At 33.9% G+C, this 25194-nt stretch overlaps 2 protein-coding genes across 6 annotated transcripts in view; both read left to right on the forward strand.

Annotated features, from left to right (window-relative positions):
* Positions 1 to 118: 118 nt before the first annotated feature.
* On the forward strand, positions 119 to 15948 carry psidin (phagocyte signaling impaired). 2 transcript variants are annotated; one of them, XM_022057938.2, is made up of 16 exons: positions 119 to 401; positions 570 to 655; positions 778 to 928; positions 4032 to 4363; positions 5163 to 5317; positions 6308 to 6603; positions 6900 to 7069; positions 7302 to 7465; positions 8073 to 8245; positions 9294 to 9463; positions 9889 to 10056; positions 10538 to 10644; positions 11287 to 11584; positions 11764 to 12033; positions 12352 to 12465; positions 13110 to 15948. In XM_022057938.2, the coding sequence occupies exons 1-16, from the start codon at positions 341 to 343 to the stop codon at positions 13449 to 13451; spliced, it is 3057 nt and encodes a 1018-aa protein (XP_021913630.1). In that variant the 5' UTR covers positions 119 to 340; the 3' UTR covers positions 13452 to 15948. The 2 variants fall into 2 exon arrangements, with proteins under 2 accessions (XP_021913630.1, XP_021913632.1); XM_022057940.2 differs by having other exon boundaries at positions 121 to 401; positions 778 to 916.
* A 6674-nt stretch (positions 15949 to 22622) lies between these two features.
* The window catches only part of LOC110826853 (PHD finger protein 12), a 34607-nt gene continuing 32035 nt past the window's right edge, over positions 22623 to 25194 (forward strand). For 2 of the 4 annotated variants that reach the window (XM_087345914.1, XM_087345915.1), the window contains exons 1-2: positions 22624 to 23016; positions 23176 to 23369. In XM_087345914.1, the coding sequence (XP_087202040.1) occupies positions 22969 to 23016; positions 23176 to 23369 (242 nt within the window). In that variant the 5' untranslated portion in view covers positions 22624 to 22968. Of the gene's footprint in view, positions 23017 to 23175; positions 23370 to 25194 lie in introns of all 4 variants that reach the window. The other 2 variants (XM_087345912.1, XM_087345913.1) reach the window with 2 other exon arrangements.

Below are 25194 nucleotides of genomic sequence, written 5' to 3' on the forward strand. Positions count from 1 at the left end.
CAGTGATGTCAATGATGTCATACACCACCTGCGTTGCTAACGTACGTACTGATGTGAAGGTTTTATAATCTGTGCTGATATCTACCAAAGTATATTGTACTGTTGTCATTGTTCTTAGTTGAGAACGCAGGTTGGGAATATGAGTTCTCTTGGTTTTGTAAATTGTAATGTTCTTTCTTCTTCGAAATGGAATTTTTTTATTCCTGGTGCGAAACAAAAATGTTGCATATTTATAATGTAAACGTTCAGTTAAAACTATTTAAATATCCCGGCTTTTTTAGCAGACGATATTGCGATTCTTCCCCCGTCTCGCGTACAAAGTCTGCATTTGTTGTCAAATATGGCTGCGAAGGTCCATGTGGATAGTAGTGTTGGTGAAAGAAGACTTCGTCCAATATACGGTAATAATGCAATATAAGAAGTCGGGATATGTTGGTAGGAAACCATTTGAGAATAAATACATTTATTTGGGTGTAGGGTTGTATTCTTTTGTGGAATAATGTACATGTTGCTTTTGTATGAGTAGATTGTAAACATTTGTATTTTTAAATATATCTCTGCTCTTCTAGATTGGCTTGACAATGGCAATAACAAGAAGGCTCTGCAGGAAGCTGAGAAAGTCCTTAAGAAGCAGCCGAATTTCCAATGTGCAAAGGTACAACAAAATGAGCACTTGGATTTGTGTTTTAAATTGATCCATTGCTTTGTAATTATCTTTAATATAATGTAATGTTTTGAATGAGTTTTGTAAACAATTTGAATAATTATTATCCATAGGTCCTCAAGGCTCTTGCACTGCTGCGTCTTGGAAAAGAGGATGAATGTATGCAGCTTCTTGATGCTGTCAGAACTGAAATACCATGTGATGACTCCACGTTACAAGCTATGACCATCTGTTATCGAGAGATTCACAATCGTATGCTAGCAGGTTTTTCTGAATGAGCATGATTTTGTGTATTATGGTGTTCATCAATTGGAACTAAATTTTGTTGCATTGAAACTGGTTAAGACATTTTACAATTAAATTTATGTACTTGATCATATGATACTAATTTTTAGAGTAGAATTTTTTATACAGAGGCAAGACAGAGAGTGTAAGATTAACTCACTTGAAACTTAGCCACAAAACTGTGGCTGCCAACTAAACTATAATATGTTACCTTTAACTAGCATAATCAGAGTACTGATAGTACCGGGTCTACAATTTATGCTGTAACGGCCTTGCTTGCGTTGCGTGGTCGGCTGGCGATCTGGTGACGTCGGCCGGACTGGTCCGTGTTCTTCCCGTGAACACAGGCGAATCAGTTTCATTGCGTCTCTCGTCGCGGATTGACGTTGATAATATGGTGTACAGTATTAAGCAACGTGTGTTCTTAGTCGAAACATATGCCAAATATTCATCCTACGGAAGATGCCGCCGTAAATATCGCAGACATTTTCCCGGTGAAAGTGTTCCTAGCAGGCCCACGATAGAGAGATTAATAAAAAAAAATTGTAGTACGGGATCAGTTTTGGATAAAAAGAAGAACAGGAAACCACAATTTATTTCGGCAATTTCCCAAGAAGAGCTTCGTCAAGTATTTCGAAACATGTTAACGAGATGTGAAGCTTGCCTGCAAGCACAAGGAAGTCACTTTGAACATCTTTTGTGATTTAAGGTAAGAAAATTAATGTAATAACATGTGTTAGTGACGAGAAACATTCGTAGTTCGCTGTTACTAGCGGCACTGAAACTGATTCGCCTGTGACTCACGGGAATAACACGCGCCAGCCTGCCGACGTCAACAGTGCACTCGGCCGAGCACGCAATGCAAGCAAGGCCGTTACAGCATAAATTGTAGACCCGGTATAATAGGAAGCTGCCCTCATTCTCACTAAGAATGTCAGTGATGAATATTATGTTTCAGTAGGTTATGCTATCTTATGATGGGCTGGGGGTACTCAGCATTTTCGAGACTTGTGGCCACATTCCATCGACTTGAGGATGGCAAGTTTATAAATGAGAGCAGTTTGTTGGAATGTCATGGATGTTTAGTAAGACTGCTATGAAATTGTACCTGTTATTGCAAACAGGTGTACGTATTTCTTAACAATTTCTTTAACAAAATTGGTCATTAGTAGGGTTCGGATGTTCATGACCTAAAAAAACTGAGAACTATGCATGCAAATATGCCCCAAAAAATAGCTAAATATGACCCAGAAAAGGCAAAATATGACCTAATTAGTTAAGAAAAAATATTCGCTAAAATATAAAAAAAGTGTTTTGCATTTCAATCATGTTATTTATTTACATATGCATGTGCAACTATTACATTACTTGATTTCCTAACAATTTTAATCAAAAACCTTAGTCTTTTTAAGTTGTAAATGCCTTGTTTTGGATCAGCATCAGATGTTGAGAATATGTGCTCCTATAAAAATAAGATAAATTTTAAGAAAGAGCCTTTCATGAATTTCAAATTCATTAATTACAAATAAATAAATGAACAAATTTCAAAATATTAAGTACCTTTCTTCATTCTCTTTCTTGGCAGCATTACAATATATAATGATGTGCATTTACAAGGTCTCAAATGAAAATCTTCTTAGATTGTCGAACAATATGGTGTTGTAACTTGAGACATCACAAACGTTTCATGGCTTTATCAAAAATTACATTGATAGAGGAGTGGTTTACTGTATCAAGAAGGAATACGTCACTAGGGCGGTCAGCAATGAGCATGCCAATAACAACATTCCCTACATATCTACCATAGACATCTGTTGTTTCATCAACCGAAACCCAAATCTTATTGTCGCCCACAGTACATGTAATTATTTTCAGAAAATCTCCATTACAGGCAGGTACATAGTTTTTTCGTAGTGTTAATTCGTCTGGAATTAACCGAGTCACGTATTTCTCCAAGAAAAATTTGAATTGCTCATTGTTTACTTTGTCCAGTGGTATGTTGGCAGACACCATATTTTCACACAGGTCCTTTGAAAATTTTGATGTTTTGTTTGATGGTGAAGGTGTTGCAGTGTTATCGAACAGAAGTCGTTGCTTGCTTTGATGACTGGTTTGTTTCAAATTATTTTTATGTTTTGCTGTATCACAATGTTGTTGCACATTAAATCGCTTACCAGTTGTAAATTTAACTTCACAAAGTTAACAGAGCAGAATTGTTCCATCAGAACTAAAATATTCCTCGCTAAAATCTTTAACTAAACCTCTTAACATCGCACTTTCAGAACACTTCACTTTCGGCATCTTAACCAACTGAAGGATTCACTGTAAATACAAGTAAGAATCCAAAACCAGAATATAACTAAAATATGAATTATATCCTCAAAATATAACCAAAATATGCATTTTATCCTCAAAATATAACCAATATATGCATTTAACTACAAATATGACAAAATGATCTAAATATGCATTTATATACAAAATAAATACAGTCTAATTGTGATAAGAATAACCCAATTAGTGTTTAATTTCAGTTTAGAATGAAAATAGAAGCCTCAATAAAAATATGACATATCATGAACATCTGAACCCTAGTCATTAGTGATGAGTTTGAGACTATGTTTGGTTATGTAAATCTTTTAAATATCAAGTTTAATTTTGTGTTGCTTTAATTCACATAATTCTCTGTAAGTGTTAATCTGTGAAGCATGTCTCATTTTTTATTTGATATTTTTCTTTAAGCTGAATGGTTACTCGCAGTGATATTTACTGCCAAGTACTGATGACAATAACAAGCTGTGCCGTCAAATATTAGGTAACTATTAACCATAATACAGACTGACGCAGTATAATAAATGAAAGGAGCCTATGTGGGCTGCACAAAACATTGGCCGGCCACAGGCTAAGAACCCCACAGTTAAATTATTTAAAGGTAACATATTATTCTTCAGTGGGTAGTCATTGTTTTTGAGTCATGTTTTAGTAGCTGTAAACCTCACTCTTCCTGTTGCACCTCTGTTTACAAGAATTCTACCATTCAGAGTTTCTGCTGAGGTACATCAAACATGTTTTTGTATTTTAGCTGAACGGATATGTGAGATATATGAGGCAGCTACAAAGAAAGAACCAAATAATGAAGAGCTCCTGACCCATTTGTTTATGTCGTATGTTCGCGTGGCTGACTACAAGAAACAACAGCAAACTGCGATGGCACTCTACAAGCTTAAACCGAAGAACCCATATTACTTTTGGGCTGTGATGAGTGTTGTAATGCAGGCACATAAGGCTGACGAAAAGTTGGCCAAAACTGTTGTACTCCCTCTTGCTGAGAGAATGGTAAAGAAGTTTGTGTCTGATGGGAAGATTGAAGCGGAGCAAGAAGTCCAACTTTATCTAATGATTTTGGAGATGCAGGTCTGATGATTTGGTCTAGTAGTATGAAATATTCTATCATTTATTTGTGTGAGTTGGGATTTAATTTTATTAGTTGTTGAACCAGGTGTTGCCTGTAAATGATGTAAATATTGGTTTATTGTATTTTATTTTGGTTTATAAATTTTGTGGTCATTATTACATTAGCTTGACATAGATTGTCTAATAATATATATGTATGTATTAAACATTATAATGTACATGCTAAGTTTTAAAGAAACCAGCAATAGTTTCATCATTTATTTCCATTTTTAATGTGTAGTACATATTATTATTTTATAAAGAATGCAGATGTGGTTTACTTTATTTTGGTTGGGGTGGTACATGGATAGCATAGTTTCATGGGAACTGCCTAATTTTACCATTTTATGGTTAGGAGATGAGTAGTAGTAGGTTATATACAAGGCAGAGTTACATATCAGAGTGCCACAGTGAAAGTACTTTTCTTAACATTTTATTTATGTGTTTTGTTGAAACAGTTATATGTGCGAAGTTTAACTTGGTTTACTTAACCAGAATCTCCCTGCATATTGAAACTAATTATTATTATTGTTATTATTAATGCCATTTATGATTTTCTTCTTGGATTTAGTACCATGTAGATTGATAAATCTACACAGCATCAAAAAATAGATTATTATCATCCTCACCACTGTGAAAATGTCATCTTAAAGTCATGGAGCTATTTTCATGTTCATGGAAATAAGCAGAGCTGAAAATATTTATATGAGAAGTCCAAGAACTCATCTAACCTGTTCACTGTGTGTTTTTCTTATTCCAGGGTAAATATGATGAGGCGTTACAAGTTGTGGAAGGACCATTAGGTGAAAAGCTTATTTCATATGTGTTCATTCCTTTGAAGAGAGCTAGCCTACTCATGAAGTTGGAAAGGTGGCGAGACACCAATATTCTGTACAAATTGCTTCTAAGAGAAGAGTAAGTATTTGTACAATCTAAAAGAATGATTACTATGTAGGAGAGGACAGATTGGAAGGGAAAAGTACATATAAAACTTTCCTTAGTAAGCCATTTTATTGGACCAAGAGCTAGATTGCAGAATAGCAATCTGTTATAATTTATTTGAGTACCAAATTCACAGTCCATGCATGTAGTAACAGTAACTGACTATTCAGCAGATTGGAACTCGTACTATAGCATGAGTAGTAAATCAAGGTCACTTCGTCCAAAGTAATACAGAATTCCTCACATCGAACATTAAAATTCAATGATTTTTATTCCTGCTTCATATTCAGGTGGTCCATGGTTTTTGTTTTGGTCTGGAGACCAGCCATCTTGAATGCAGCATTTTGTGGTTATCATTAGTAGCTCCAGGCAAATGTCAGGATAGTATCTTAAGTTTGGCCATGACCATTTCTTTCTGTATCCTGTCCATTTCATTATTCATTAATTATCCTGTCATTTGACACTGTATAGTCTGAGCTACTGGCGGCATATTGAAAGAAGTTACAAATAAATAATAAATACTTGCAACATGATTTCATTGATATGCTGAGATATGATGTCTGTGACAGTCCTTGCTATATTCAGAAGTGTGATGAATATGCACATCAACATCATGTGTGTTTCAGACCCACATTATCGGGAATAGTTAGGGCATTCCTACACATAGTATGGAGATGACTTGATTTTTTGTCCTCTCTAAATCGTGATACATTCTTATGTTAGAAATGGCTATTAAAATGTTGATAATATAGACTACCACTTTTATACTGCAGTTTATGGTTATGTGATGAAACACGAATAATTTTCTTGACCTCCCCAATTTTACGTTAGAAATGGCATTTTGAAAGTTACTGCTGTATATCCCATTTTTGCATACTTCACACCTCCTTTGTCCAATTCTACAAACAACTTTGTACTGTTATTTTTGAAAATGTTTCAAATTCATTTCCATTATTATTACAGCATGGATCGCTGGTCATATTATATGGACTACTTCACATCTGCTCTAGCATTGCTTGATTCTGGGCAAAATGATTCTGCTAAGGTAGCAGATTCAGTGACACCAACTGACAGTGATGGGAGCATTGATGCAAGGTGGCAGGTTGCAGACTGTACACTTGAAATGTGCAAGGATTTTCTATCCCTTTTACTGTCAGAGAATGAGGCTCTCTCTAGACGGTTGCGGGGACCATATCTTGCCTATCTGGAATTTTACAGAAGACTTCATGAAAGAGGAGACAACCCAGAAGAATTTTTAGGTATGTCGCTGTCTTTCTGACCAAAAAGTGTGTGTATATTAATGTCTAATAGTTTAGTTTCATGAATGAATTTGGTATATTGTATAGTTTTATACCACATTTTTTGTATTCTCACATTTTTGTTCAAGCTGACAGATTATGTGATTGGCATTAAAAATATTTTGTGAACCACACTGAATAAAAATAAGGAATTAACTTTTAAATTCAATTCCATTGTGTAACATGTGGTAAAAGAAAAATTGTATTTAATGTATTAGAAATCTTTATTTGTATAAAACTATCTTTTATTTGCGCAGGTGATATTGTAGAGCTGTTTATGAGGTATTTCCGTAACTTTGGAGACAAACCGTGCTGCGTGTCAGACCTCAAGATGTTTCTACCATTGTTACCAAATAATCGCACCAAAGATTTCATTCAAAAAGTAAATGAAACAGTTGGCCTCAGAGAAGGAGAACTCCCATCATCGGTATGTTTAAATTAAGAAGGATAATAGATGTTATGACAAATGGTATATACTCTGTAGTATTAAAAATTGTACAGAAACATGTATTTGATGTTCAAATTATGTGTTTCATCTGTGCTTAAAATGAATATGATGAAGTTGTAATAATAGACCACAGATTTCAGATTGTAACAGATGTTACTGTAGATCTAGATTCACATTTTGGTAGTGTATAATGTACATGGCAATTCTGCAGATCAGACGAATGCAGCAACACATCAGCAGTGTTCAGTTGAGTCGTTGTGTGGGCTGTCATATGGACCTCAACGTGGTAGACAAGCTGGCATTGGCATCATCTCTGCTTCAATACTATGACCATGGACACACCTTTAATAGAGATGTTCTGCAGACGGAATTTGCGTGAGTTTGAAATATGTGCAGTAAAACCTTCATATTAGTAATTCAAGGAATAAAAGATGTTAAATGGGATTTTTATTCAGTTACCATTAACATTAAATGTGTAGTGATGTTATCTCTGTGTGTGTGTATGTTTGTGATATTCTTGACCACATATGCATTGGAATATTGCATTTTTACATTGGTCCCTCAGTTAACAATAACAGTTGGTTTTATGAAAACCATCATTAATTGAAATTATCATTAATCAAATGTAGGAGAAACATGTTGAAGGAAAGAGAACAATTTCCACAAGTAATACACATCAAAAACTGAAAGGCAAGCCAGCTGAGCTTCAAACACTCATAAAAGAGGTTGCTGATTGGCTGCGATCTGCTGAATGCACCTAGGAATGCTCTGATTGGCCAAAATTTGGGGCCATGTGATATAAGCATATTGTCAATCAACAATTTATTGCTAATAGAAACAGTGGGGTCCTATTGGAGGTGGATTGTTAATTTAAATGTTATTAATAAGTGGAATCATAAACTGAGGGACCACTGTACTGTATTTCCAAACTTATATAAAACAGTATCAGAGTATTATGTTGATGGCATGTTTTTCTGCGTAGGTGTAATGATCCATACGCTCTCTTGGCTGCACACATTCTGTATGATGTTTGGGTAGACACGGGGAGCAGTCAGCATATTTATGATGCCATTCTAGTACTTGAATATGCACTTACTGTCAGTCCATCAAACTTCCACATCAAACTCTTGTTACTGCGATTCTACACCATATTAGGTTAGTTAGAAGGGTATTGACTTGTTAATTTATGTGTTTCAAGCAATTTGTTTAATTTGTGTAATATATGTGCACAATAAGTGAATTTCATTTCATCAAAAAATTACTAAGATTAAACTGTTGTTAATTTATGCATGTGTAATAGTGTTTTAAAACATATTATATTTTACACAATGAAAATTATATTTGTTAATTAAATATAACTATGGACACTCATATTGCATCACAATGTTTTTGCTACTCACGTACCATGAATTAAGTTATTATAATATTATTAAAACTTGTTATCATGTAAAAATATGTTGTCACTAAATTACCATTAAATTTTATTAGATCCACTACAATTTTATGTTGTTTCTTGAATTCAGTTTGTAGATTGCACATGAAAGAATCTTATAAAATTTCATTTTATTATTGTACTGCTTTCCCTTTAATATGCTGTTCTTGTCTTTTATAATTTTATTAATCTCAAGCAGGTACAATATGGGTCCATATATGATAATCTTATTTTAAGAGATGTTTAAACAGTAATGTTTTCAACATTCTACATTCTGTTTTTAGTAACTGATGATCAAGTTTTACTTGCAGGCTGGCCATTTTTTGGCATTCAAATATATGCTTGTCTCTAATTATGTGTCTTATTTTTAACAACACGAACAAAATTTTTACCAGAATGGTGTCTCTGCAATCAGTTTTACTATTAATTGAATACCAGCTGCAACAAAATTCTTTTGACTCTTTAATGTCTGATTCCAACATGACTCCTTCTCCTCTATATATAGTAAATATGATCCAGCACCAAGGGATTTATGAATAGTTACTTCATTAAGCCTTTAAAGCCTAGTGGTAACTATATGTACCACCTTATTTAATAATAATAATTGCATTTTGCTCACAGAGTTTGCATATGGGTTCTGTATGATTCTCAGAGTAAATAGCATTGTCCAACTGATCTTTGTAACTGAGATGTATTTTCTTTGAGGCATGGGCTGAAATTTCAACTCCTCCTTGTATACAATCACTGATTGATGTTATTCTGTTTGTACAGGGGCTGGAGGTGCAGCTCATCGAGTCTATGAACTGTTGGATGTGAAACACATGCAGCTTGATTCTCTTGGGTATTATCACTGTAACCATATTTTTGTTACTGGTCAGTTGGCGGCAACTTCAGCACTATATGAGGCAACACTCAAGTTTTTTACTGGAAACTATAAAGACGTGAGTTGAGATAGAAATTATTGTAGCTGGATAGCAGCCCGTGCTTTTATTCTTAATCCTGTAAGGAACTATTAAAATGATGTTTGCATTAAGGGACCGCTGTTCAAACTTGTTTGTGCATAACCAAGTATTACTGTTACCACAAAATGTTAGTAGGATACTTGTAGGAATCAGTGCTTTAATCATTGCTTGAAACATCTGTTTATGAGTTGTGCTAGACTAGTTATATGCAAAACTGTAAGAAATTGTTGTAAGTATTGATAAAACATACTATCTTAAAGTCAGTGAGGGAAGGACAACACCAGATGTTATCTCCACGTTTTAAACATAACACTGTTCCTCATATAAATTATTTGTAAAATCTGTCCATGTCTTAGAATTAAATATCTTGGTATGAAATTTATGTTTTTATTTTCTTGTTTCAGAGTGCAGATCACCTGACATTCTCTTATAAATTTGGTTCCTTTCTGAAGATCGAAGAATTTGTTGAGTTTCGAGAAAGGCTGAAAAACTCACTACATTATGCGCTTGTTACTATTGAAAGAATTCTCTTTGAGCTGGTTATAAGTAAAAACTTTTTGGATACGGTTAAGGTAAGGGCTTGAATTGCTGAGTACGACTGGAGTTTGAAATTGTAAAGTTCAAATCTATGCAAATCATTTTGGCATGTATGACCTAAGTAAGATTTTCTTAAATAATGTTATCAGTTTATTACTTAAAAAAAATCATCCTTTATTAGGCTCTTAATACCATTGTTATGCACATATTATAATATTTTCTCCCCCCCTGAGATAGCTGAATCATTTTTTCTCTTGCACCAGCCATTCCAGTAAAGGAAGATGCAGCAAAATTCTCCCCTTTTCTTTTCATATTTAAGCTTTGTCCCATTCAGCATTCATTATCTGTACTTTCAGATCTGTTACTTCATTATTTAATTCCCTCCATGTAAGATTTTATTGTTTAAATCCATTCAGATGAAGGTCTAACTGAACTATCTTCTGAAACACATGCTAGAACTACATTTTCTGTTTTCTAATCAGTCTTTCAGTTAATTTATTTACTTATTTGTGACAGTATATAGAAGGGATGGATGTGACACCTGAGAAAGATAAAGTGGATTGGGATAACCTCCAGGACAATCGGGATGTGCAAGTAATCACATCATGGGATCCTCACTTAAGGTTAGTGTACAGAGTGGAACTGTGTGACATTACAAGTAGTGTGTATTGTGTTAAAGCCCAGTTTGATGTTTGCTTTCTTTGTTGTATGTTTAGTTACATTTGCAGAGGTATAAGAGTTTTCAGTAATGAGTCTTGAGATGCTAGTAGTTCAACTAATCAGAACAGTTGTCATCTTTACATTTGAGGTAGGAAATAGGAAGACAAGATTCTAAGATGGGAAGGAAAAAGATTTTAAATGGAATAGTAGCAAGCATGCCCAAATTTCACTGCCCTTTACTTCCTTTTGCATGTAATTTTGTTTGTCAAGAGATTCGCAGAACTGTATACACAAGATGTGGCCTTTGGTTTGTTGCTCATGTGTAAATATACCATTGGTTTTGCATTGTTTGTCCAAGACATTATTAAGGGGAATGTGATGTGGCCTTAGAGCTTGCAGTACAGGTCTCTCTATTTTTTTTAAGAATGTAGAAAGTTTTTGTGTGGCATATTTCTTCTTCATCCCTTTACCCATGTTTTGTATGATTGTGTACATGTGTTAATTTGGAATGTTGTTATAATATGTGTTTCTGTTACCGAGTTTCTCCAGTTTTGTGTGTTGTTAGCACGCAGTTAATTAAACATGTTTTTCAATTATACCGACAGGCAAGTCTCGAAGGAAATTGAACATCAAATCTTTTTGGATGATATGTCATTCCTGCGTATCCGGAATTTGACGGTTCGGTGCTTGGCAGCGGCTGTGGATATTGGTTGTGCTAATGAAAGCAATTCACCAGACCCGAAGCAGCAGCACCATTCAGACAATGTCGAACCAGTTATGAATGGCGAGATTAAGGACGATGCGATAAGTGTTCCTCGTTATGAAACATTTGTCAAAATCTGTGATGAACTGCTCAGTCTGTACGAAAGTTTTACAGCGAATCCCACTATTCAAGTCTCTCAGGTTAGAGATTAGTATTTTTATTAATATTAAGCCTTGAGATTTTTGGTTTATGTGATGGTGAAGTTCTTGATGGTGGTCTTCTGCTTTAGGCCTTTGTTTTTGGTTCAGGTTAAAACCTGGTCCTTGGTTATACTCAAGCAGTGCAACACACTTTATTATGCACTTCTGTTTCTATACAGAACGTAATTGGAGCGCCGTTACCATCTCGTCTGTATGGTTACTTGGCTTCTTCATCATGCTGTGTACTGTTGGAATTGTTTGGTCTTATTAAATTGCTTATACAAGACAATGAAGACGAATCATTGACAAAAATGGCCAGTACAGCAGCAGAATTGGTTACTTCTGCGGTCCGAAAAGCCAGTGGAATGATTAAAGTCCATGGTTCAGACGGCACAGATCAACTTGCTGGGAGGAGAGGAGTATTGGAATATGTAGTCAACACAGTTGAGGTAAGGTTTTTGTTTATTTATGGACCAGTATTACTCATGTTACTTAAGTTATGAGAGTCAACTGTATTTGTTTGTTTCTATGTATGAATTGAAAAGGTTATGTAATAATAACAATAATTAACCAGGGATTCTCAGTGCATAATTGTCATGTGGTATGCCTATGTGTTTTGTGTGGCCTTTGGTCAGGTTTGTGATATATGACTTCATATAATGAAAACATAGTTTCCACTTAAATATTTAATCTAAAGTAAATTAGCTACTGTTGACCTGAAAAATTAAAATTGCCATACACCTTACTGAATTGTGTTATGTATGCAGATGATTAGCTTCGCTGCCATATTGTGTGGTGTTGGGCATAGTCTGGTGAGGCCGTTTAAAGCTACATTAATTGGGAAGAGTAAGAAGAAAAAGAAAAATTGCAACAACCAACGTGTGAGTACTTTGTTATTGTAGTGTTCTATTTACCTATAGGTTATTTAATGATGTTGTCAGTAACTTAGATTGTATGGTGTTGAATAAAAGAATAATTACTGAATAATGAATTGCAAATGACATGGAAAGATGCTGTCATAGCCTAATTTAAGATAATATCTTTGAATTTGCCTTGAAGGTCTTTGGAAAACCATAGAAATTTTTAGTCAGCACACATTTACTATATGTTTAAGATACACTTGTGTGATGTGTAAGTACCACTTGTTACCACTTATGGACCTGAGAACCATGATTGTCCAGTTGTACAGGGGGATTTTTTTCAAGATGTCATATTGTTATGAAGGCTGGTTCATATTGACAAGAAGTTGTTTAACAAAATTGTGGTTATATTAAACATATGCTTGATTGAAGACGTTTCTCAAGAAAGTGTGCATGAGGATCTGTAAACTTTATAATGTTAGGATGGGTGTCTTCTGGGTTGTAGCACTGTGTAGCCTGGTTTAAGTTTATCAGCATTTCAGAGATCTTTGCTGTCTTATCTGGATGACGTCTAACACTAGATACTGAAATTATTAATTTTTTGAACATTTTCATGCTTCGGTATTTTGCGTGTCATTCTGTATTTTTTGTTTCTTCCATTTTAGAATCAGCAGTCACAATTGAGAAGGATAGAAGTGTTAAACAAACTTGTATCAGAACTTCAGGGTGCAGCAGAAGAACTGGATTCTGCATTGGAGTACTGGGAATCACTCCCACCAACTCTGTCTGTCATCTCAATTTTTGCTGAAGACCTGCCATCACACCTACAAGCACTGTGTCTCTTTGAAAGTGAACATGGTAATCAGAATGGTTGCTGTAACTCAACACGAAGTGGTCTTGGATCAGCTGTGGACACAAAACTATATGATAGCCATATGTCTTCACTTAGAGAGATTCGGAATCTGCTGCAAGTGAAAATAAAGTATCTATCCAGTGTAAAGATTTAACGATAAATTTACTCGGCCTGAAATCTAATGCATGTGGAAGCATTAGTTGTGAAAAGGTTTTTGTTGAAATTTGTTGCAGTGGAAAAATGTTCATTTATTGGTAGAAGTATGTGGTTTTGCAGTGCAGAAGAATGTTATAATGGGAGAAATATGTGCAAATCTTCTGTTTTATAATATATTTCAAACAGATAGCGCATGAGGATACAGCTTTAAGCAAGAAAAAGTGTCTTATTATCATATTTTGTTATGTACATTGCCTGCCTGTATCTTATGGTGGCATAAAAGTTTTAAGCATTTTCTGGTATTTTGCACACTGAAGTTGTATTTGTACCCTTCTGATCAAAGTTGTATATGTTTATTACAGTACTGTTATATAAAGTAAAAAGTATGGAAACTGACATTTCTGGGTCACTGAGTGGTCTGAATTTCTTCTTCCTTGTGTACTCTAGGCAATGTAAACCAAGAAGTTTTTACCTGTAGAGGATATTATCATATTAATTGCACTTCTGGATGCAGTTTCATCATTTTGCTTATATATAGGATTATCAGGAAGCCAGGTACATGAGCTCTGATACAGTTTTATTTGTGTCAAAAATTACAATATGACTGTAGCAGTTACTGAAAATGTGAGAGTTGACTGAGTAATTTTTGAAATGCATATTATAGTATTTTGTTTTACTTCTGTTGTGTGAGGATTGTATTGCACACATATTTTCAAAATCACCAAAGTTAAGTCACATGATGGGTCCAGAGGGGGAGCCACCAGAAATAATGATGTCTCTAAGGAAGTCTTGCAGCATTTTCATTGTTGAGTTTGTGGAATGAGCTGTTACTCCATCCTTCTGAAATCAGCGGTTTTGTTCCTCAACTTCCAGAAGAGGAACTAATCACTTCATCAGTTGTTGGTAGCATTAGGTTTTTACAGTATTCCTGAAGAAAGGAGGGCTGATGTCAATGTGAAACTCTACATCTCACTCAAACATTTAATTAGTGTGAATATGTGTGCTTTATTCAGGAATGTAAACTGTCATATTTTGAGAAGAATGTAAGTGTATGATTCTATCACAGAAGGATGCAAATAAAAGAAATTTGTATCAGTTTGATGTACCTTTAGTGTTATGAAACAGTTGACACATAAAACTATCTTTTGTAGGACTACTGTAAATATGGTGTTATAGTTGTGTGATGTGTTAATGGATAAGTTCTGGAAAGGTCAAAAACTAAAACTGTTCCTTAGGTAAACTAATTTATTTTTACTGATATGAATAAAGATTCATAGTAGGTTTACTTTCTTAGAAGTTTGTACTTTATTGTCATTTACATTTCTTATATTCTCAGTCCTAAGAGCATCAACTTTTCTATTTAAGTAATTGAACCCATTTGGCAGTCTTAATTAACACATTGTGATATCAGAACTGAGTTGCGTGTGTGTGATACAGAATGTACTGTTAATAGAACAAACCAGGAAAGTTGTTCAAATTTTATGGTTAAACATAGCTGGAATACGTGCCTTAATGCATGTTCAGGTGCAGATGGCTTAGTTATATTTCAGCATGGCTTCCAACAAATATAATATACAAAAATTATGAAATTCTTCCACAATGATTTTATTAATCTGGATAATTACAGTACAGCATAATATATCATTATTACAACTGCCAGGCTTCAAAGTGAAATTGCTGCAAGAAACACAATTGTGTGTATGTATAAATAAATCCATTGTTACTTGTAGGTGATGCAGATAATTTTACAGAAAAGTGAAAATAAACTTTAAGAAGATCTTGCATTGGAAAGAATAAATGGGTTTTACATTGTGTGTGATTTGCTGTAAATTTATGTTCTGTCCTCTATGCTATCTGTTTGTGTAAACTGTAACGTTGTATTTTTCCATTTGGGATGTTGCACACATGTTCTGAGAGATGTTACCATTTGGATCCTGTAGTATTATAGTAAGAGCACTTATATTTATGCTTATTAAGTAAGGAGGATTGCAACTGTATTAGAACAGCCAATGATGATAATGCAGTGCCCTCTGTTGTTTGGAAAGTACTATACGTTGTGTCGTAACATCTATACAAAAGAGTCCAGAAGTTTGAATTTTACATATAAAATGAGAGCCACATAGAAACTTCCTCCAGCAACTAAGAATAAGTTTTACGGTAATATAAATGGTATTTTATGGACACACTTGCTACATACATAGAATTTTGATAGCCATTATATGCTGACATAAAAGGCTGAAAATTAAATATTTGTAATTAATGAAAGTCTCTTTGAGATCATAAGCTAGTGTATTATGGAGACCCTACACTGATAAATATATAACACATTTGTTTCATGTTTATTATTGTTCACATAATTACCTCAGAATTTTTTTTAAAAAAAATAGAACTCTTTTTCAGATCTTGTAAATGGCTTTTATAAATAGTTGTCTAATGTATTCTTGGTTCTTTTACATGCAGTATATCCATTCACAGAATAAAATATGATGACAGAATGAAGATTTGTTTTAAATGAGCATGCAAAGAAGTAGAAGCTTCTTTTTCTTTCTTGCAAGGTTTGGGCCCAGTAGACCTGTTTAGAGGTTGCATAAACTGTTACAAAGTGGAAGCAGAATTTTTAATTAGAATGCAGACTGGTTTTTCATCGTTAAAAGTATGTTGTAGATAAAGAAAATCAATACAGAATGAAGATTTCTGTCTTCTGGGTTATTGCGCTGTGTAGTCTGGTCGATGTTAACCAACGTTTCAGAGGTCATACTGCCTCCGTCATCAGGGCGATGAATATTCATCGCCCTGATGACGGAGGCAGTATGACCTCTGAAACGTTGGTTAACATCGACCAGACTACACAGCGCAATAACCCAGAAGACAGAAATCTTCATATTCACCGCTGTGAGAACCTCAAGTCTTACAATACAGAATGACTAGAAAATGCTGTTTTATTTTTCTTTTCTCTGAGTAGTAACATACATAAACTACAAATGTGAACACACTTTAAGGGCCCAGTGTTAGGGTTTACTGTAAAAGGACACAGGATGAGGGTTAAATTCTTTTCTAATTAGAAAAAGTATTTTCCAATTTTTCTTCATATACAGACATTGACTGGAAGCATCTGTGAGATCACTTTATTTTCTTTTTAAGTCTTCTGCAGATGAAGTTGCAGTTATGCTGGCAAAATATTTTGGTTTTGATTGTGTCATATTAATTGGTAGTTTATCTTACGTATATTTGTGATATTCACACACTATCAAATAACAATGAAAACGGAATAAAAAAGAGTAAAGGAGTAGAAGTACTATTTTTGTTTCAAGTGTATGAATCACTAGGTCCTAATTTAAAAAAAAGGTCTTTATGTTGTTTTTTTCAGGACTACAGCAGTATCAGGTATAGTACGCGGCTGTAATCTTGAGACTTGCAAGGAATGCAGGAAGTCTGAAGGGTTAAAGGCTGACGCTATCTTTCCTCCTTCCTCCTTCACCCCACTTCCTCACAAGTCTCAAGATTACAGTCTTATACTGTACTTGAGAGTTTTATAATTATACATTACTTAAATGATAATGTAAACATATGTATCACAGGAAGGACCTTTAGAAGTACTAGTACTAGAAGCAATCATACATTTTGTTCAAAACAGAACTCTCTCAGTACTGGCGAAAGTGTTGGAGAGGCTATTGTTTAATGTCGTATTTATCATCAGTAGATGCCAAATTTATTTTTTCTAAGTTAATATAAAAGGATTACTTAAAGATAAATATAAAATTGGTGTATATGTGGACATAACTTGTACATAAATACTGCTTCTTGATCAATCATATTATTTTGTTCTTTTATTTTTTGATAACCTTTGATATAACAATCTTCTTGTTTCATGCCTTTAGGATGTGCTCATTTTATATTAATGCCAATGTGTGTGCAACATTCTATGTCATGTGTAATGTATGAAATGAAAAATACCAATCAATGAACATGATTATAGTTCAGTTTTCAGAATTCTTCCAGTACAGGTTTTCAGAATTTGTTACATCTATCTGGATATTATACACAAGATTTTATGTTCCCATGGCAGTGAAGGTGTCATTGTTGGTTTTTGTGGGTGGTAATGCCATGTGGACTTGTAAGTAGATCCCATCATTTTGGAGGAAAATAACTGCCATCAGCATTACATTGGTATGTACCTACAAGTTTACATGGCATTACGACCAAGAAGACCAACATGCTGTACATGTACAGATTAATTATAGCTATTTTTTGTAACTGTTATATCTGAAGACTTGATATTTGTATTCCTATTTCTGGACTTATGAAATTATATGATCAGATACAAATTATATTGGTGGAGGTTCATTTACTGTGATATGTATAAAATATATATGTAACATATAAGTATAGGATTAATAATTTCTGTTTATGTTATGAAAATGAGCACCTGATCACTTGATGAGAATTTTCAAGTTTTCGTATTGTTAGCAAGATGATAGGAGCTAGATGCCAGAGTGAGCTATGGTATCACTGCTTTGGTATCATTTTGTTCATTTTATGTAGTTGGTAACCATATGTCTCAAAATTCCAAACGTCTGATGCAGTTCTTGTAGGTTTTTGCAACTATAGTTCAGTTTGTAACTTTGGCTTCCGGGTGAAAGCTACACCGAAATGTTGTTGAAGAATGAATATTTGACATGCCTGCCACTCAAAAGCTGAAGTCATATGTCAGTTGCAATATTCAGTGTCTTGAATAAGACTGTACTTAAAACATGCTCTAGTAGACAGTGCATTTACATGAAACATGACATTGATTCAAGTTCAAAATTGCATTTTAATTTATACCATTTCTCAGGACACATTATAAGAACAGCAAATTCTGGACTACTTTCTCAGTACTATAAGACATAATTCATTAAATATTAAACAAGATGAGATAATACAAGGCATTTTTATATTTTGATCATGGGCTACATAATTTTAAACCATATTAACCCCCTGAAGTAAACACCTTGCTGTCATAATGAGATTAAGCAACTATAGTGCTATGACTTAAAGGTAACAGTATTATGAATAGTCTTGAACAATGTGTTAGAAATTATACTGCACATATTCCAAGCACTTTCGTGATATACAGTTCTATCGTAAAATACTTAAATATCAATAATTTGTACATAGATACTGGTAGAATTCAGAAAACTGTTCTACCACTGCTTGTTTCTCAAGGGTGGTCATATAAAGAAAAAATATAATGTATATGAATGATATGTTTACACTGATAAATGACTGTCAAGTCAGTAAGGGTAAAAAGAATTCCGTCTTCTGAAATGTTGGTTAACATCGACCAGACTACACAGCGCAACAACCCAGAAGACGGAATTCTTCATACTCACCGCTGTGAAAACCTCAAATCCTACACAGTAAGGGTAAGATTATCAATTGGTCTGATATTGACAGTGAATAAGAATGGAATGGGAAATTTATGATATCACAGGCTGTTTTGAAAAAAAATTATAGTTTTATTTGTAAACATCTTTCTGAATCATTTACACATTCATCATGTATGTATATGTGTGCATGTACTGTATATATGCGTACATATGTATGTGCTTTCAAAAATTTTCAGTCATTATTTAATGGACAGTTTTAGTATACTTATTAACTCAGTCATTTCAATCAAAAAGTAAGTGAATTATCATTTATCCTGAGAAAGGACCTGTTATGTATAAATGCATCAGCACAAAACACAGATGACTTGAATGAATAACACTTATTAGGTGATGTAAGTGAATTGTCTGTATTGATTATTTTTCTGTGGACCTGTTCTACTACTCCACATCATCGTATAACTTCTAGTTATATCCATTATGCAAATGATTCAGAATGGTGACAGTGGATTTTAAGTGACAGCCAACAATTTGATAACAGGAAGTTCCTGGTTGAAATGGCAATTTAATAAGCATTACTGAAATTGAGAATCGAGGGGTTTAATTCACTCTTTAAAACCCAGTTGTAATTGTATGTATTACCTACTTTAATAATATTTATGGGTTCTGTATTATTCTGAGAGTAAACAGCACAAGCAGTTGATTTTTTGCAAATGAGGTATGATATGTTTTCTTTGAGGTAAGAATTGAAGTCAAATATAATTTTTATGAACTGTGGATGCAAAGGATTAAGGGACTTGATGTAGACAGAGAGGAGTTATATTTGCTAATGTGTGATGGTATGGGGTGGACCAGTCTGTAGTTACCAAACTTATATGATTGCATCTTCTATTTCTGACTTACAAATGCCGAATCAAATTACATAGCTAAACACAGTTTTATAGTCAGTGATGCCTTAATGATTTATTGTTTTCTTTCAGTTCCGTACTTACAAGCCTCAGGCTGTATGGTGTTCATAATAATTCTCCTTGTGCAGCTATTCTTATATTTGTGATAAAAGCGTAACATCTTTACGGATTTGACGAATTAATGTGCATCCCAATTTTATAGAAAATTCACACACTCACATAATTTCATCTATATTTAAACATTTCTGATAAGCAGAGTTCTATTCCTAGATATTGCATGTGAATTTGTCTGATATAACAACTCATTTTTTTTAGAAAGAACTTGAAGATTTGTTTGTGGGACAGTGCACTTTAAAAAGATTTAGGTGGTGTCAAAACTGGACTGTAGCTTCCTAAACCAAAGCATGGAAAGTTTTTAGAATTAACTAATAGTTAATTCTTAATTAGTTTTAATTTTTTTATGAATATTCAGTTCTGCAAGTATGAAGTAATATAGCTTTAAACTGCATGGCTTTATTCCTGCTACAGTTGTTTTACAAAGTTTATAGAAAATATAAATACAAAATTTGTTATCTTTCTTAAGCTCCACATGACAGGTGGAAATACTGTTGAGTGTACTTAAGTGCAACTACAAACATCTGATTTTTGGATGTTTCTTAGGTGGTTGAATTTGTGTATGCAAACAGCAAAAAAAAAAATTGAATAATATTTTTTGCTGGAAGCTGCAGTGAGTTGAAACAGTCAGTAACTGTGGTTATGTAATACATTAGATTTAACAAATGTAGTGCCACCATATTTTTTGTGGCTATCTGCCACCTCTAAGCCAAAATTAAAAACAAATAAGGAATTTTTAGAGGATTTCTTTTAAATATGGAGAGAGACATTTTTATTGATAAATTACAATAATATCCTGCATGTTTAAGGACAAAGGCAGACAGTTTTCTAATGGTATGAAGGTACAGGTCGTTGTTTATGGATGTTTTATACATATTCATCTCTGGTATAAATAATGTTAAGATGAGAGATGTGTACCTTCCCTCTGTCTACGTCTTTCTGTAAATTGTATAGTTTGTGCAAAGAAAATGTGATTTTATGAATATCTCATTCCTATAAGTTTTCCTCACTCATAATGAGACTTGTGAATATTCTTCAGTAATAATACTTAATGATTTTGGTACAACACTATAGTGTTTTTCTTACATGTACGGTTCTTATTGTGTGCTGTACAGATGTATACAGACTGACTTTTGTCTTTCGATAAATGGTTCTAATTGCACTAATTTATACTTTTGTGGATATGAAAGAGATTGTGTAATTTACTATTACTTGCCTTCAGTTTAGTTATGATCCAATTTATTTCATTGTTTTGGGTGTGTACAGCATTAGCCAAAAGTCATTCCTTATAGGAAAGATTATAATTTTGTGTTATTTTATATAATGAAGTACCCTATGGGAATTTCTGAAAATGTAATTTTTAATTGTCTTCTTAATTTTGAAGGTATACTGCAAAGAGAGAAATGTACTGTAGAGACATTAATTTGTATGAAACTTATAAGGTGTGATTTTTGCAGTGCCCATTGAGTTTTTAAATTTAAAATCTAATTAAACTAACTTGCAGAGTTACACATTTCAGATACTGTATTGCTTTGTTTGCAGAGTAATTTTACTTTGTTGTTATTTGTATTAGTAGTGTTCAGTGCTCCATAAAATGTTATGTTTAATTTTACACTTTTAGACATCTCAGGTGTAAACATCTTTGCATCTCAGCACCTGACATTTTTTCAATAGCAGTGTTGTTAGGATTGCATTGAAGTATACTTGAAGCAGATGTTGACACCAGTGTTGTAATTGAATGATTACCCTTCTGAATATTTTATTCCCACCATTATTTTCCCTTTAGAAATCCAAAGTTTTATTAAGTTCTAGTTTGCATGTTGATTGATGTTTTGAAGGATATAATCCAACTATAGGTTGTGCTGAATATTTGTATGCAGCAGATACAGCAGACACCTTCAGTTACAGTCTTATTTACCTTGCTGGCTTCTGCAATGCTTGGTGTACCAGGTATAGAAAATTATTTTTGAAGTGGAAACACCCATGAAACAGATTCTGCTGTTCTTGCTGGTAAGAACATCAATAATGGGTATTTGATGGGTCTGCTTAATAACATGAATTCTGAACCATAATGGGGAAGAGGTGTTCACTTCATACTCGAATTAGATCAAAGTGCAGCAGAAGTGAAGTTATTGATTTGTGGACAGGAAAATCTGTACATTCCCATTGTACTGCACTTCTAAGTTTGACAGTTCTGAACAAGGTAAGTGATTTTTCATGGTTATTGTAGTATGCACATTTGTACGGCATAAATAGTAAGTTAAAAGTTTTCTGAAAAATGAGGCAATGACAAGGTATTAAAATAAGAATATGAATTTTGTTTTAAAATTTACAGTTCATAAGAATTTTAATTTCCTCTTTAGCATTATTTGAATGTGTATTTTATTAAAACAAAAAGGAAGGGTAACAAAGTTTTGAAAATTTTGGCATTTGACACCTGTCATGTCTTTTGCCTTCATGATTAACTTTGGATATAAATACGGTGCTTGAACAAGAAAGTTATAAAAAGAGTGAAAGTAAAGAGTTTTGCCAATATTATAGTCAGGATATTCTGTATAGTGTGTTTGGTTAGAAAGAACCTATTTCTGAATATATGGAGTTGAAATAAGGGTTACAACATTTTTTACGGTTAATATAAAGCAGAGATACTTCACAGTCATTCAATCCACCGTACTCCGTTTAATCAAGAGTACTACATCTTGGAAATATTTCCTTCATTGCACTGTAGCCTCTAAACGATGGTTCACTGTGATTGGCTAAAAAGTTACATGTACTTGGGCATGCGTATAGACGTATCACCCATTTGCGCCAACAAGGGGGATGTAGGAATTTGTTGTGATTGCTTTATTTTTAAAAAAATAGATTTGAGTAATGTTTTTAAAAATAAAGTAAATATTGTATTATCTTTAGTGTCTTAGATTGTGTAAAAATGAAAAGTAACTGGAACTATTGTTTTATATTTTAGCATAAACTTGTGACAGATGTGTAAATATTTCAGAAGATTCAGGACGTGTAGTCTACACTCCGAAGTGCAGAAGAGACTGCTTTGTGATCTTTCAATGGATTAAGGGATCCTGTTCTGTTGTAAATAAACTGAGTAACGCTCAAGTATATATTATAATCCAGAATGACTACTGTAGAGTATGATCTGGATACCTCAGGGGGACTTATGCCCGTGAGTAGCAAATCGTCAATGGAGCCATCTTTGTGGTAAAATGGCGGTTGTGTTTTTCCAAATGTTCACAAAAATACGATCAAAACTTTGGTTTTGTTCCTTGTCAGTAACATTGGTACTCAGAAATTTAGAAATAATATATGAAAACACTTGTTACAGCAAATACAAGCTCTTATAGCCCCTCCTATAAGTGATGAAGCTGCAAAGGCCAAGAAAAGGGAAGGGAAAGAGCTTCATCCCTATTACAAACGTCCAGGGAAAGGTCACAATCACGACTGTTGTGATTCTTGTGGAGAAGGCGGAGACCTTCTGTGTTGTGATAAATGTCCAGCTTCGTTTCACCTTCAGTGTCAGTAAGTTGGGCTTTAAATACTCTAGGAAACGAAAGTTATATAAAGTCTTAAATATTCGTGACACACTTCACTTGTATCCTTCTCTTTTACATCCAATTATTCATACGAGAGAATTAACTGAACGTTATGTATGTTCTGAAGACTACAGAAATTGATTTCAACGTTGTTTGGAATGAGTATTTGCATAATTTAATATCTTAAAATTTCCTTTTAAGGTGTTACTGGATCTGTAAGCATAACCACATAATAATTTCAGAGATAGGGGTTGTTAGTGTTTTAGCTAAAAATCTGGTTTTGTATTCTGTCTGATTAATTTGTTTCACTACGTCAAAAGATTTAATTGTAAAAAGTACAAAATTTCCACACCGTGATGTTCATAAATACACTTGGACTTCTCCAGATGGCAGAACACACAATCAAATAGATCATGTTTTAGTAGATAAGAGAAGGCAGACAAATGTAATTGATGTGAGATCATTCAGAAGAGCAGATTGTGACACTGATCATTATCTGGTGGTAGCAAAAGTGAGGGAGCGGCTTTCAGTAAGTAGACGAACTAAACAAAATTTTGACGCAGAAAGATTTGATTTGAAAAAATTAAGTGAGGGAGAGGCAAAGGAACAATATCAAGTTGAAATTTCGAATAGGTTTCAAATTTTAGAGACAAATGAAGATAATGAAAGTGTGGACATCAACAGGGAGTGGGAAAATGTCAGAAACTGCATCAAAATTTCAGCAAAAGAGAAACTAGGATACTACAGGAGAAAGCAAAATAAACCGTGGTTTGATGAAGAATGTTCCAAATTAATAGATCGAAGGAAGCAAACAAAATTTCAATGGTTGCAGGACCCAAACAAAACAAATGCGGAAAATCTATGTAACGTGAGACGAGAGGCTAGGAGAACCTTTAGGAATAAGAAAAGGGAATACCTGAAGGGCAAAATTGCTGAACTTGAGACAAATAATAAGGAAAAAAATATCAGAGACCTGTACAGAGGCATTAATAACTTTAAGACAGGATATCAACCCCAGACCAATTTGGTAAAGGATGATAGTGGCAATTTGCTTGCAGGTCCAATAAAAATTGTGAATAGGTGGAAAAATTTCTTTAGCGAGCTCTTAAATGTTCATGAGACTGGTGATATTAGACAGATTAAAATGCATACAGCTGAACTGTTGGTGCCAGAACCTAGCTTAGATGAAGTGGAACTAGCCATTGGGAAGTTGAAAAGTTATAAATCTCCAGGAATTGATCAGATTCCAGCCAAATTAATTAAAGCAGGTGGCAAAGGGTTGCATATGAGGATCCATAAGCTTATTCAGTTAATTTGGGATAAGGAAGAGATGCCACAACAATGGAAGGAATCTATAATTATTCCTATTCATAAGAAGGGGGACAAGACTGAGTGAGGAATTTCGCTGCTATCAACCTCATACAAAATTCTATCCAACATTCTTTTGGCAAGATTAACCCCATATGCGAATGAAATTATTGGGGATCATCAGTGTGGGTTCAGACGAAACAGATCAACGATTGATCAGATCTTTTGCATTTGTCAGATACTAGAGAAAAAATGGGAGTTCGGTGGGACCGTACATCAATTATTTATAGATTTCAAAAAAGCCTATGACTCTGTGAAGAGAGAAATGTTATATAATATTCTTATTGAATTTGGTATTCCAAAGAAGCTAGTGAGTCTAATAAAAATGTGCTTAAATGAAACCTGTAGCAAAATTCGAGTAGGTAAATATGTATCTGAGACATTCTTCATCAAGAACGGTCTAAAAGAAGGAGATGCTTTGTCTCCCTTGCTCTTTAACTTTG

The sequence above is a fragment of the Zootermopsis nevadensis genome, unplaced genomic scaffold, assembly GCF_977971745.1.
Source record: "Zootermopsis nevadensis isolate Lab colony 2312 unplaced genomic scaffold, Znev_1.0 Znev_ptg000009l, whole genome shotgun sequence".
Lineage (NCBI taxonomy): Eukaryota > Metazoa > Arthropoda > Insecta > Blattodea > Termopsidae > Zootermopsis > Zootermopsis nevadensis.